The sequence below is a fragment of the Vespula vulgaris genome, chromosome 11, assembly GCF_905475345.1.
Source record: "Vespula vulgaris chromosome 11, iyVesVulg1.1, whole genome shotgun sequence".
In the NCBI taxonomy this organism is placed as follows: Eukaryota; Metazoa; Arthropoda; class Insecta; order Hymenoptera; family Vespidae; genus Vespula; species Vespula vulgaris.
Window position 1 is genome coordinate 4,486,536 of NC_066596.1, and position 14,110 is coordinate 4,500,645.

At 35.8% G+C, this 14,110-nt stretch overlaps 1 protein-coding gene across 6 annotated transcripts; it reads left to right on the plus strand.

Annotated features, from left to right (window-relative positions):
* The first annotated feature begins 539 nt into the window (after window positions 1–539).
* Window positions 540–12,143, plus strand: LOC127067696 (sodium-coupled monocarboxylate transporter 2-like). 6 transcript variants are annotated; one of them, XM_051002945.1, is made up of 15 exons: window positions 540–1,884; window positions 2,872–3,062; window positions 3,251–3,410; window positions 3,480–3,545; window positions 3,613–3,664; window positions 3,904–3,971; window positions 4,768–4,922; window positions 5,018–5,158; window positions 5,238–5,480; window positions 5,558–5,741; window positions 5,861–5,947; window positions 6,020–6,189; window positions 6,266–6,424; window positions 6,502–6,628; window positions 6,714–12,143. In XM_051002945.1, the coding sequence occupies exons 2-15, from the start codon at window positions 2,872–2,874 to the stop codon at window positions 6,744–6,746; spliced, it is 1,836 nt and encodes a 611-aa protein (XP_050858902.1). In that variant the 5' UTR covers window positions 540–1,884; the 3' UTR covers window positions 6,747–12,143. The 6 variants fall into 6 exon arrangements, 5 of the variants coding, with proteins under 5 accessions (XP_050858902.1, XP_050858903.1, XP_050858901.1 ...); XM_051002946.1 differs by having other exon boundaries at window positions 540–1,089; XM_051002944.1 differs by lacking the exon at window positions 540–1,884 and adding an exon at window positions 1,893–2,768.
* The last annotated feature ends 1,967 nt before the right edge of the window (window positions 12,144–14,110 follow it).

Sequence of the window (14,110 nt, forward strand, 5' to 3'; positions counted from 1 at the left end):
TATTATTTTCAACTATTTAAAAAAATTAATACAAAGTTATTGGTTGTCTTTATGGCGCTATTAGAATATATAACATAATAATTATAAAACATATAACATACTAGTTTTAGGCCTCAATGTATTGTACATTATATTTATCGTAATGTTCAACGTGTGTAATCGATTTATTTAATGACTTTTATAAGAAATCATGGTTTAATTATATTATTTATAATATGAATTTTTATTACTCTATTATTAAAGTAATGGATATTGATTTAATATAAGTTTAGCAACGCTCGCTGTAATAGTACGTATATCCTTAAGAAAAATGAGAAAAGGAAAAAAAATGGAAGTCACATGTAAGAAATTTTGTACATCAATATTTTATTCTATATAAATGTCTGTAGTTAATATCGAAGTCCTATTTAATAACCATGTTTGCGTTACGAAACCAGTAATGAAACTGTAGTGTGGAAATGTGTGAAGAAAATAAGACTAAGTAAGAATTTTTATATTTCTAATTGGACGTTTATATATTGAGTTTATTGTCTGATCTCTAGATGCACGCGGAAAACGCGTATTCCATGGGATCACGAGTTCTTTGTTAGTATTTTTAACTAATAAATAATTAAGATAGTAAGAAAAAGACAGAGGTAGATAGTTATGGCGATACTCCTCCTACGGTGTCCTAACATTATTCTTGATTGGTTCGAACCATTTATTGCTCACCAACCAACGATAGTCGCAAGTAAAAGATAGTCATTATTATCATCGTCATCGTCATCGTTGTCTTTTCGTTTTCTTTGGTAGAAAGCGAGCGAACATACACGAATCAACGTCGATGGAGACTCGATTGTGCAACTCAGTCGCGGTCGAATCGAAGTCAAGAGAGTAGCAACTACTAGATCACTGTAGCCGTTTCAACGTGAACCATCGTGAACCAAGATTTCTTTGCCTCGCGATCGTTTCGTTTATTTAATCTTTGATGTGCGAGTGAATGGGTGTTTAAGTTTCTTCTGCCACAAATGCGTCCATTCTTACACAGGAAAGAAATAAGAAGCTTATTTTACTATAGTCGTTTAACGCAAGGATCGTAAATAAGATAAAGTAGAAATGATCTTTCTTTCTCTTTCTCTCTATGTTGTTTGGTGAATATATGTATATGGCAGACGTAATGTCTCAAAAGTTTTATTATGGGTCAGTGATTGGTTTTATTCTGTTTATTTGAGTAGATTATTTTTACTGTAATATTTAACGTGAATTTCTTTACGATTCGTTTGATTCGAGAATGACGAATAGAACTGATAAACAGAACCTATAGTGATTGACTATTGTTTCATGATATTCTGCGATATAAATATATCAATAAATATATCGTTCTAATGACTGCAGAAGATATTTAAACGTATTATACTCTTGTTCCTTGCCATTTTTTATCTTATTTTAATAAACATTTTTATGATTCTATCTGGAACGCATCATTCATAAAAAATATATATGTGAAGATATTTTGACAAGTAAATAAGAAGAATTCATAAAATTATTCTATAAGTGGTTACACAGTATAATTGGGTCGTTCGATAATGTAAATTATGTTCGAATCAGAAAAGAAAAAGAAGAAAGGACTAAGAATAAAATTTTATCTGGAAAAAATGTATGCTATATAGCTTATTATACACGTGTTTCCTGAGTAATTCGCTTATCGATTGTAGATCAAGGTCATTTTGGAATTGTTAAACTTAATACTATCAACATTCTCAAATGTAAAGCAAATTGTGATTATAGTATCGTCGAAAATTCAACGATCCTGAAGTAGCAAAAGTTTGCTTGACCGCAAATATATTCAATTGTATTACAATTGCATCTTCTAAATATAACAAGAATTATTAATAGAATTTAAAAGTAAGTATATTTATCGACAAATGGTCATGTCGCAATTGATAGATCATTCCAGTCGGTAATGATTCTATCTACTTTATATATCGTTGGTATCTCAAACTAAAAAACTCTAAATTTCTATTCGAATGTTACAAACTTATACATAAGAAATATTAATATTTTTTAGAAAATACAATTTTAGATTATTTATCTTCATTTAATGGGTTCGTATTGATATAAAATAAAAAATTAATGTCGCTTTCCGTTTTAGCTACAATCGGTAATACTTTTCTCATCTTTTATATGACTCCTTTGTTTTCAAATTGGATATTTATGTTTGAAATATTCTGTTGTTCTTCGTCGCTTTGTATTTGCGATTAAAAGAAAAATGTTCCTAATCGATTCATTGAAAGTTACAAATTCACAGTAGTCATGGTCAGGCTAAAATTAGACACTTTTTATGACGCATATAGAAGCAACAGGAGTGGGAGAAATCTTAGGAAGAAACAATCGGTGATATTCTATTAGAAAACGTGAACGTAACAATTGAAGGATTGTAAATCGAAAGAGTAAATCGTGCATTTCCTTCGGACTTTTTTACTGCGAGAATGATTTAATTAATGTCTCCTCCATTAAATCATTGGCCTATATATACAGAATTTACAAGCGTTATTCTATATAAGGATCGTCAATTTGGCTTTGTTAACATTTCACATTGTTCTAATAGAGTTTAGTAATCATACAGTGCTGTGCGTGCAAATCATTTTGATTTTTTCTCCTTGAAATACTGATTACTTCATTAATTAATTTATTAGCATTAATCTTGAAAAGAAAATCCATGCGATAAAAATGCAATCATTAGAAAACACTTTGTTGTTTTTTAATTATTATTCATGTTATCCTACTTGGTAAAATTAATAACTCGATAGTTATTTATTCAAACTCATGATGTCATAAGAAAGATATAAAAATATATTGATGCTTTTTTTCTCTCTTTTACGAATTTTCAAGATGTTCGAGAACAGTTCAGAAAAAGGACACTTTCATTGGGCTGATTGGCTTGTTTTCGCCGCTATGCTAACTATATCCGCCGCAGCTGGACTTTGGCATTACAAGAGTGCACAACAATCGTCCGTAGAGAATTATTTACTCGGTGGAAGGAAACTCAGACTTTGGCCGGTTTCTGCGTCTCTAATTGCCAGGTAACGATCAACAGGTCTGATTCTTTTTAAATTCATTTATAAATTCGTCATGAATATCATTAAATATGCTTATATGAATTTTACAACTGATAAATATTTTTGGAAATGATAAATATTTATCGAGAAGATCCATTGATGATATTATTAAAATAAATTAAGATTATTATAAAGTTTTCTTCAATTTATAGTTTCATATCTGGGGTAACAATAGTTGGAGCTCCTGCAGAAATTTATAATTTTGGCACTCAATATTGGATCACCGTGATATCTTTGCTTTTTTCCGGAATTGTCGTTGCAAATATTTACTTACCTGTTTTTGTAACATTACAATTAAATTCGGCATACGAGGTACGTCTTTAAATATTTGTCGATTGTAAACTTATACGAATGTGCGTAATATTGAATTACCCTTTTTAGTATCTGGAGATAAGATTTAACAAGGGCGTTAGAATTTTAATATCGCTGATATTCGTTTTCGATGCCGTAAGTATATCTTTCCTATTTTGTTATACTTTCATTATTTTTTCTTTTCATAAGAAACATATTTTAGGTTCTCTACCAATCGATAGTAGTCTACGTGCCTGCATTGGCATTAAATCAAGGTAATTTTACAAACATCTCTTTGATAGTTAAATTAAATTATTATGTTTTCGAAATATTAAAAAATATATGTACATTCAATAGCCAATAGTTTTGGTCAGAATATTCTTAGCACACTTTTATTTCACATATACATGATCGGCTTATAAAATATTTATTTAAATACCATTACCATTCTGCAGCATTCATTGTACTTTATATAATGTAACTTAATAAACGTTTCAACATTTTATTATTCTAGTAAGTGATATCAATACGCATATCATCGGCGCCATTTTATGCGGAGTGTGCGTCTTTTACACAGTTCTTGTAAGTTATTTATCAATTTTTTAATATTATAAGCATTTTATGTATAATATTAATGGGCAAGGATGTAATTGTTATAAATTTGTCTTATTTAAATTTCTTACAACCACTTACAATAATATTTTGCATGATTAGATAAATCAGTATAATTAGATCAATAGACTTTCTCATCATCTTCATTTTCAATCACACGCTAGTGAAAATATCGAAAATCGACGTGTCATGACGTGAGTTACAGCGTTGTTAAAATTTTCTTTCTAACGTTTCCGGTGTATAGCTTCCTGTTAAGTTGTAATAACCATAAGGGACCGAGCTAGTTTAGGAGGATAGTCTTCCTCGTCAGCGAATTCTCGTTTGCGTGGTTCGAGTTCCTTCGACCTGCCGAGAGTAGAAAGAGAAAGAGAAGAGACAGAGTGAGAGAATGAATGAGGGTAAGAGGGAGAGGGATGAGGAAAAGGGCCCCGGAGGAAACAATTTTCGGTGGACAATGCCGCGAAGAATCTCGTGCGAGCACGGGCGAAATGTTTATGGACGGAAACTGAAAAGGTCGACAATGGCTCGTTGAAACAATGGCGTCGAGTGGTGTGCGCTTGTTGGTCGGTAGTAGCAGATCACAAAGCCAACCTTGAAGTGATTAATAGCAGCTACCTACCTACGGAGGCCTGCGTAATTATCCAAGCAATTTGTTCGACGAAGATATTAATGAAAATTTATCGCAAACGAGTGATTCCTTTGATCGTTTAGAGCGCGACAACCGATCTCATGATCATACCGACAATTCTTTGTCTTTTTTGTTTAGGGTGGCTTAAAAGCAGTAGTTTGGACTGATATGCTTCAAGTTATAATAATGATCCTAGCCATGCTCATCGTGACTGTGTTAGGCACTTGGGAAGTCGGCGGTCTATCCAAAGTATGGCAGAAGGCACGAGAAGCTAATAGAATAGAATTTTTTAAGTAAATTCAGTCTTTCTTTTTTTTTACATTTTTACGATACTGTGTAGTAATCAAACTAAACAAATTTCCATATGTTTTCTTTTTCAATTTATTAGCTTCGATTCTTCTCTGTACACGAGACACACAGTTTGGAGTGTTCTAATTGGATCTTGGCTATACTCTACGGCGTACATCGCTGTGAATCAGACGATGGTTCAACGGTACACATCACTGAGAACTATGAAGACATCTAAATTGTAAGTGAGTATACCAGTAAAATATTTTTTTAATTGATCGTATTACAATTCAGTTTCATCAAAACGAAATTAAGTGTAGATATATGTATGTTTGCAGAGCTATAGGGATATCTATTATTGGCATAGTTATTTTTATTTCGCTATGTTGCTGGTGTGGATTGGTTCTTCTAGCTTGGTGGTCACCACCAAAATGTGATCCAAGAGCTACTGGTTTAATTACGGCCGATGATCAACTACTTCCAGCTTTCGTAATGCAAGCTGCTGGTTACTTGCATGGTATACCTGGTCTCTTCATTGCTGGAATTTTTGGGGCTGCTCTTAGGTACTTAAAATTGAAGTTTTGCATAAATATCAGTCAGACAGTGTATATTTTTTATATCTTTACCATATTTGTTCCAGCTCTCTATCAGTAGGATTTAATTCCACTTCTGTAGTTCTTTTAGAAGACTTTGTGAAGAGTTGTTTTGGTCTACAACCGAACGAGCGTTGTTCAACGATTTTAGTTAAAAGTATAATTATATTCCTTGGTTTATTCGCGTTGGCTTTTGTCTTTTTCATCGAAACATTGGGAGGCATTTTAGTGGTCGGTATACGATAATTTTGTAATTAGATGTTTTAAAAAAGATAGAACAAGTATCGATTTGAAAAACATTTTCTTTTTGGATTAATCGTAAAAAAATTAGAATATTGATATTTGTGTAGGTTACGAACAGTTTAGCCGCAATTGCCGCAGGAATTTCCTTTGGAGTCTTCACTCTTGGAATGCTTTTTCCATGGACTAACTCTCAAGTAATAGACTAATTAAAATAACTATTTGTTATTTTGAAAAGTATATGTGATACAACATTTTTTTACTTTTAGGGCGCATTCGTAGGTGCTGTTGTGGGATTTTTAATAGCTGGTTGGGCATGTTTCGGAGCAAATATATCGATCAGTTCCGGTGTTATAGTACCAAAGAAGCTTCCGGTACCACTCGATCAGTGTCCGGGAAATATAAGTCAAGCTTTCTTAGATCAATTCGTTCATTCTAAGTAAATAAAGTTCATTCAAGTATCTAACAAATTTGTTTTATTATGAATATTTACTTGTAATTACATTTTTTTTCAGCGAAGAAGATGTGTTTGCTCTTTACTTATTGTCCTATCATTGGTTTTCCGGATTGGGTACGCTGATAGTAATCGTGGTTGGAGGAATAGTCACTTGGTTGACGGGGCCAAAGGATCCTTCTTATATCGATAGAAAGTTGCTGTCTCCGGTAATACACAGGTACTTATGATATTCTTAGAAATATTTCATCTGGTAGTATGAAATGATTCATAGTTAATATTTATCTTAATCTTTAGATGGCTACCTTATCCAAAATATCAGAACGAAGAATGGTATCAATCAACGACTGAACCTCAGTCTTCGGTAAACCTTTTATTAAAAAATCTACCAAACAAATTGAAACAGAGTGATACATACAAAAAGGTATAATTATTTTTTGTAACATATTTTCCAAGATATTTTTCTTTAAATATGTATTATTCGCGATTTAATTTCGAATTATTTTCAGAAAGAGAATCAAACTGACGTAGCAGTTTCTTGACTATAGTCAAATACTGTCAAAATGTATAGAAAATATTACTTATATTGATTTTTTAATTTGTTATTACGTAGAATGTAAAGTTAGTGTTAGAATCTTAGTGACGCTCTAACATGTTGGGTATATAATGTTATAAAAAGAGAACGAAGTGTGAAACGAAGAAAAAATATATTTTTATATGTTCATAAATAATTCGTATTCCATCATTACGTTTTCTTTTCATTTGAACATTCGATATTTATTTCGAACTCTTCTAAATTTTGCGAGACGTATTAAAGATTTAAAAACAACTTGACTTATCTCTTCGAAAGATAAGTTCAGTAGACATAAGTTAAACGTACTAGGGAGTGCGTTAAGAACAGGACGAAGAGTAGCATGTAGGAGGGAATGGTAGTAGGAATAGCAACATAGCCAAAGAGCTAAGGACTCGTCCTGTCAAGTAGCGTGTTCCTGGTCGAGCGGTCCACTCGCTTCACACCGAGTTCTCTAACTGAGTTTATTCGGTTTTCAAGCTTTGGTGATTCCCGACGGTGGCTACCATGTGAAAGACGAGAGAGAGAGAGAGAAGGCTCGGACGACGATGACGATAGGAGAGGCAAGGCCCCAGGATATTAGCCGGCTTGTTAAGGGAAAGCCAACGCCGTCAAACGTCCTTATTAAGGCCACGCAAATAACCCGGCCGCTCTCTTCGTTCACCTACATGAACCTCCCTCTCCCTCTCTCTCTCTCTCTCTCTCTCTCTCTCTCTCTCGTTTTCTACCCCTCTACACACCTCCCTGACGTTGGAAATTCAATTTTCGCCGACCCGAAATGCGGTCGGTCAAAAGCGGCGCCGTCAGGTTCGATATTGTTCGCACCACCGATCGTGTACCTTCACTCAACACGCTTCGCCAGTTTTTGCCACGAGTTTGCTCGGATCGCGTTGTTGGCGAAGCTTGTTTAACGATGTAGAGAGGTGCGAAATCGGCAACGCGACAGTATCTATTTCTGGGAATGAAGTATCTTTTCATTTTGTTCCGTTCTTCAAATTTTTGCGTTCAAGCATAGTTATTTACCTGGTCTTATCAGGTGGTTGTTTAGTTTATCATTGATAAAAATCATACCTAGACACGGACTTTTCGTTTAGAATAAACCGATAGTTCAGAAGATACTGAAATTAGAGATATGCATCGACTTTCTTCAAGTTCTTCGAAAATTAATGTACACCATTCAGGGACACACCATACATCGGATTTTATGTGTTCTGCGTTTAATCATATTGAAAGCTCTCACTTGGACGAGTCAATATTTCTCAGAGAGAAGTGACTGAGAATACGGTTCTCACTGGGAAGGGTCCGATCGATACCCTCCGATGGTACGACTTAGATTTGACGTTCGTCCAATTTGTCTGAGCGCGTCAGGTTCCATCTACTACGCTTAGGTATCGACTACTCTATCTGCACTCACTCTTACCACAGACTTCTCTCTCGTTCTCTCTGCGACTAGTGGCTTATCTATTCGGATAATATTGACCGCGTCGAAAACGTTTTGCATCAAAGTGCATTCGTCGATCTGTAAATCAAACGATTACCTTAATTTTCCGATATACATATCTCAAAATACCAACGCGATACACAACGTATCGCATTTCATCAAAATTATTGACATTTTTCAGAGGATCATTACAAGATAAGATTAGAGTTACTAAGACTTTTCGTTCCTCATCTTTGACGTAAATTTGACGATCACAAATTTATGAGAGACAGTTTTAAAGAAGGATAGCCGAAGAGAGGAGTAGGTCTACCGGTCTTTTCAAAAAATCGATTTTCTCACATCTTCTTTTTCTCTCTTTTTCTCTTTCACTTTTCTTCCTCGAGGGGTTGAACCATATTAAAAACGTCTCGTAATTATAATGAGTAACGGCGGAACCTTTCTCTCATAGGTCGACGAAAACGCTCGAAAGGCCGGTAGTAGAGCGCATTACGTGAGCGTTTCATTAAAAGCTTTCGTGAGTGCGCGCGCGAGCGCACGAGCACGAGCATGGCAGCACACGTTGGAAAGAAAATTGCGACTTGCGGAGGCTGCGTGCGAAGCTTTATTAAGCGCGCTTCATGCGCGATTTGCATTCGTCTGGGTCGGTGATAGATTTGAAATTTCCACGTAGAACGTGCGTTGGATACCTATATAGGGCCGAGGATTCGAACCGAGACGAATGGTACGTCGCGTGGAGAAGCGTACCTACGTAACCACCGCGCGTGATTGTGTCTCTCTACCTTTCTACGTATACGTATGTGTGTGCACATCAATGTGTTGGTATATGTGCACGTGTATGTCAGTGAGAGAGGGGGAAAGAGAGGAGGCAAACGAGGAGAACGATATAGATGGAAAGAGTGAAAGATAGCTCGGTGAGGGAAAGAGAGAGACAGAGGGAGATGGAGGATATAGAGCGAGATGTGGATAGAGTGAGGTCGTGAAGCTTGAATGGGGCTAGTTTGAGATAGTTAGCGGGCCTTCAGAGGCACAATCGGCCGCGATTGGCGGGCCTACAATCACACGTCGCATTATATGTCCATCAACGCGGCGGATCTTGCAAATACGTTAGCGGACCAAAGCCAACGGGTTAGCAGCCACAAAAATCTTGAATTCGAAGCGACATTATGTAGCATCTCGTATGGTTATAGGATGGGTCAGGTTCGAGTCGATCTAATATGTGTCTGTAGATAGAGACAGTTTTCGAAGACCTTGTCGGGAAATCTTGCGGTCTGATTGTTGCTGACGACGTCCTGCATTGTTGCGGATGTTCCGATATCAATTTTCAGAAATAATTTGATTTGAAGAAAAACGCAGAAAAATTTTCAAGTTTCCGAATCTTTTTTATTACAACATACTTATGAAAAATTGAAGAAAAGATTAAAGAAATATTCTCCAATGAAATTGCTTTGGCCTTGTTGAACGGAGGCCGCAGCTGCGAAGGAAATAATCTTGATACACCCTATTAGAGATAGAAATCGTTGGGCAAATATTGTATCTTCCTAATCTCGTACTATCGTCGCACTATCTTGGAATTATCATACAGTATGAATCGAATTCTTCTGGGAATTAATTGGCTCCGCGCCGAAGCTAGGTACCTTGGAGACCCGGATTATCCTTTGCGCGGTAAGTAAACGAGAATATTTGTAATTCTTGCTCGCACTGCAGCGTATAACTCCACGAAGAAAGTGCGTCTACATATGTATAGGTTATTTGACTAATAAATATTGAACACTAAATTTCATTAATATAATTTTCATTTTATGTACTTTTTTTTAAATACTCTAATCGTGTATTCTACATACGACTCGCAAATTTGCGATTTAGGAGTCGAAGGAGTCGAACCAGATGCAAACAAGCGTGATTATCCGGTAACCTCAGATCAAATGTGGTGGTGTGCAGGAGACTCAGGAGAGGGATGAGGGGCTAAGAGAGGGACTCGAGCGACTAACGGAATAACTAATTTATCAATTCTTCGGTTCGGTTGGCTCCGATACCCCTGGCTATATTTGCGAATTCGTGCAAACGAGGACTTCCAATTCCCAGGGTGCATCGTCGTCTTGTTTGGACACGAGAGGGACCTCAGAAAGCTTCGGCTTACGAGATGTCAATATGCTATAAGTGACGGCGGTCTATGCGCGCCGAACCAAAAAGCTTTCAATGATTGTACAAAGAGTATCGAGACGAATTCATCATTGTGACATTTACTATCACGAGACACGATAAAACTATAGTATCTTATTATATAGGTTACGGATGATTGATCTAATGTTTTTTGACGAGATACGGATATGATGTCATTATCTTATTGAATGATTTATATCAACACTTTATCTTGGAACTGATTAATGACGGCATAGAAATTTTATCAATACTAACAATCAGTTAAGATTCAATTACTTTAGAATTACAATACTGACCTGCTCTGTTCCAATTTGCGACACCTCATTTAAGAAGCTAATCCTCACGAGAATACATCTTGCATTTTAACTCGTTATCGTGCCGTGCGTTGGCGCCACTGAAGCTATTTCACAGTTCAATCAATATAACATGTCGAATTATTCTTAAAACGTCGAACATTTTTGTACTGGTTCATAAAATCAATGAAATATTCACTATCAATAGAGTAATCGAAAATTTGACTGTAGAGATTATAAATGAAATCCTGTTTCTTCGTCGTTAACTCAGAGAAGTTAACTCCAAGAAGGTAGTGAAGGAGAAAGAAGATGATGGGTGGTAAAGTGCGGAGGAGAATCGTTCGCGGAACTTGAAAATCCATGGCGCGTATCTCGACTCCAATGGTCAGTACAAATAAATACGTTTGTAATTAGAACGCAATTTTGATTGAAAATGTAAGTTTTGTTGACACGCAATTCACGCTACGATAATCAAACGAATATGCTCATATATTTCCCCCAAATTGTGTTTTCGTTTAATATTTGGTATTACAAAATTTTGCGATCAAAGTGAGAGGAAACGTTGGAGTATGGAAAGGGGGAAGAGATGGAGGTAATATTAATTGAATAGTAACAGGGATATCATCATCCTGGATAATATTAATTGAATTCCTGAATCCACAGAAATGATTTATATAATACTTGAAAATATAGCAATTTCAAGATAATTTGTGTGATAAATGTACATAATCGTGGATACATATAAAAAATATACCTTCATTTATCTTTCTTTGGTGTCAGTAAGTTTGCGATATAGATCTGCGTATTATGTAATAAAATTTGTCTTGTAATCGTTAAAAATTTTATACCACAGTTCTTAAGGTAGGCAATTAATCAACCAGCAATGCATCAGAATAATTATCACCGTAGGATGATTAACATCATCAGATATGCAAAATGAAATAACGAAGATTGTGAAAAATATAAATTACTGTTAGATAGAAAGAAAGAAAAACTGGTGAGAAAACGAAGATAGAAAATGTCGTGTGCGAAAAAAAGAAAAACAGAAATTCTTCCCAAACAAGAATGCAAAACACTTCGAATTATACCAATCAATATTCTTCGACTAATCCTTCGGGAATCCTGATGCTCGTGTCACGTCACCTTTATTTATTTATCTTCTCCCTATAGCTTTCTTTTTCCTTTTTAGTCTTTCGCAAGTATTTCAAGCATTTCGAGATTACCAGAAAACTGGAGAGTCATAAAGCGACTCTCTTCGTCTAGATTTCAATGAGAGAGACTCCCATGGGAAACGATGGCGTTGCTTCGAACCCCTTCATATTCGAACGTTAGCTAAATAAAAGTAGTAGTACAATATCGGTTCTCCTGTATTCTACACCTCCCCTCTATCTTTTCTACCTCTTCCTCCTCTTTTACTTATATTATTCTTCAGTGTGGCATGTATCAGTTTCTGTAATAAAAGGCAAGCTGTTTTTTTCAGGAATTTTCATTTGTAGGAACCTCTTTCCTTCGTGTGAAGAACCTGCATATGAACAATCTTTTTTCACTGGATAATGTATATGAGTTTCTCACTCTCTTCTTCCTTCACCATTTCTTCTATTTTCCTGATTTTCCTTATGTTTTTCATGTGCATGTAAATGTTGATGCATTTGGTAGTCTTTCAAGTCTACTTGTTTCTTTCAAGCCATCAAATTTTTTTAGGACAAATTTTCTAATTTGATGATCGATTCTACTATATTTCTCTATGAATATTTAAATTATTGTCAAGCAAGTATGAACCATATTGTATACGTAATACTATTATATATTGTAAAATCTTTTATTTAAAAGTTACAATATAAATTGTAATTACTTATAATAACTTGCGACTTATAAATACCAACTTTTATAATATAGTAAAATTAGATGAAATAAAATCAGTAAAAGGCAATCGTCCTTCTTCTCGGAGAGTGACTCCGACTAAGGTACCAGTCGGTAATATTTCACGGTAACGGTATTTAGCTGGAACCGTCGCGACTGTCATCCGCGATGAAACGGCAGGCAGACCGAGGGAAGACATTAAGCGTAATGAATTACCAGCTGAGAGGAGTAATGTGTCTTAATTACGGGCCCGGGCACAATAATTATGTAATTAGGCATTGTTTGCCGACCGGCCCCTAATCACAATCCCGATGTCGCAGCCTCGTCACGAAGCCGCCGTCTCCACCTCCACTAGCTAGCTCGTCGTGTTATCGACCAGCTTTCACGTACGCCTTCGTCCTTTTCTCTTACGTATAGAAACCGCTAGCTTTGCTTTTCGCATCACGGGAACAAAGATCTCGCGATATATATATATATATATATATATATATATATATATATATATTAATAGAGAAGTATTTGATACTGTTGTGACACCGTTACTTTTTATTATGGAATAAAATAAAAAGGATAACATGAGATAAATGAAGAAGGAAATTTTATTGGATAAGAAATATGAATAAAATTAATTATCGTCGCAGCTCAATCAGCCATTTACAAACGTATTGAAGAAGCAGCAGGTCGTTAAAGAGATACGCATTAATATTTATATGTGGAATCAAATCCTTAAGCCGAGAGGTCTCGGTCTCCAACGTGGAAATGTAAGCACAGTATTCGAGTCACCTAAAACGCAAGACAAACAAGACGGTGTCTCATGAGCTGTACGGATTTCCTGAAGATACATCAGCCAGACATGTAGCAAGCCTAGTTCATTCAACTCGCGAACTATTCCGTACCAATCCGCGGTTAGCGAAATGGTAACCCGCAAGAAAATTTACATCGCTTATCACGCTTTCGCGTCGTGAGTACCTACCTTAGATGAGAGCTGAGACAGGGATTAAAGACTGAGGGATTTGGAGAATGTCTAGCAAAAGGGTTCGAAGGCTCAATCTCGAAATGTATTTTGTAATAATATGATTTCATAGTATTGTTATTTATGATTTCATACATCCCTATTTCTCTTAGCAAGAACGTGAAACGGAATAAAGAACCGCGATAAAAATCTATCAAGAATACCGTAGTAGCTCCGTTTGCATTGGATACTTTTACGAATGGAACATATCTCGCGAGTTACATTCGATTAATTTGCATCGAATCAACTCCTGTTAGGCGTTTAAACGGCAACCCGACTGAAAAAGGATTTGGGAAGTTGCCATTAATTTTCATTCTCGGACACGGTTTACGCTCGGCACCATTTCTCCCACAGCTTTAACATTGAAAGGACCGAGGGTGGCTGTTAGTCGTCACTTACTTAGTTACTCGTTTTACTTACGTTCCTTGGTCCCCACTTACTTTAATCGGTCGCGTTCAGCCCGTTTCAACCCGATTTCCACTTGTTTTTACGCCTATCCCTTAAGGCTAATTCATTAATTAATTCCGTTTGTCTCCTTCATTTCACCTCTCTCTCTCTCTTTCTGCATT

Coding starts and splice junctions, on each gene's coding strand:
- LOC127067696 (XM_051002942.1), top strand. CDS start 2,839: ATGCTTTTTTTCTCTCTTTTACGAATTTTCAAGATGTTCGAGAACAGT. Junction 3,546..3,612: donor TGATATTCGTTTTCGATGCC/GTAAGTATATCT, acceptor AACATATTTTAG/GTTCTCTACCAATCGATAGT. Junction 5,948..6,019: donor TTCCATGGACTAACTCTCAA/GTAATAGACTAA, acceptor TTTTACTTTTAG/GGCGCATTCGTAGGTGCTGT.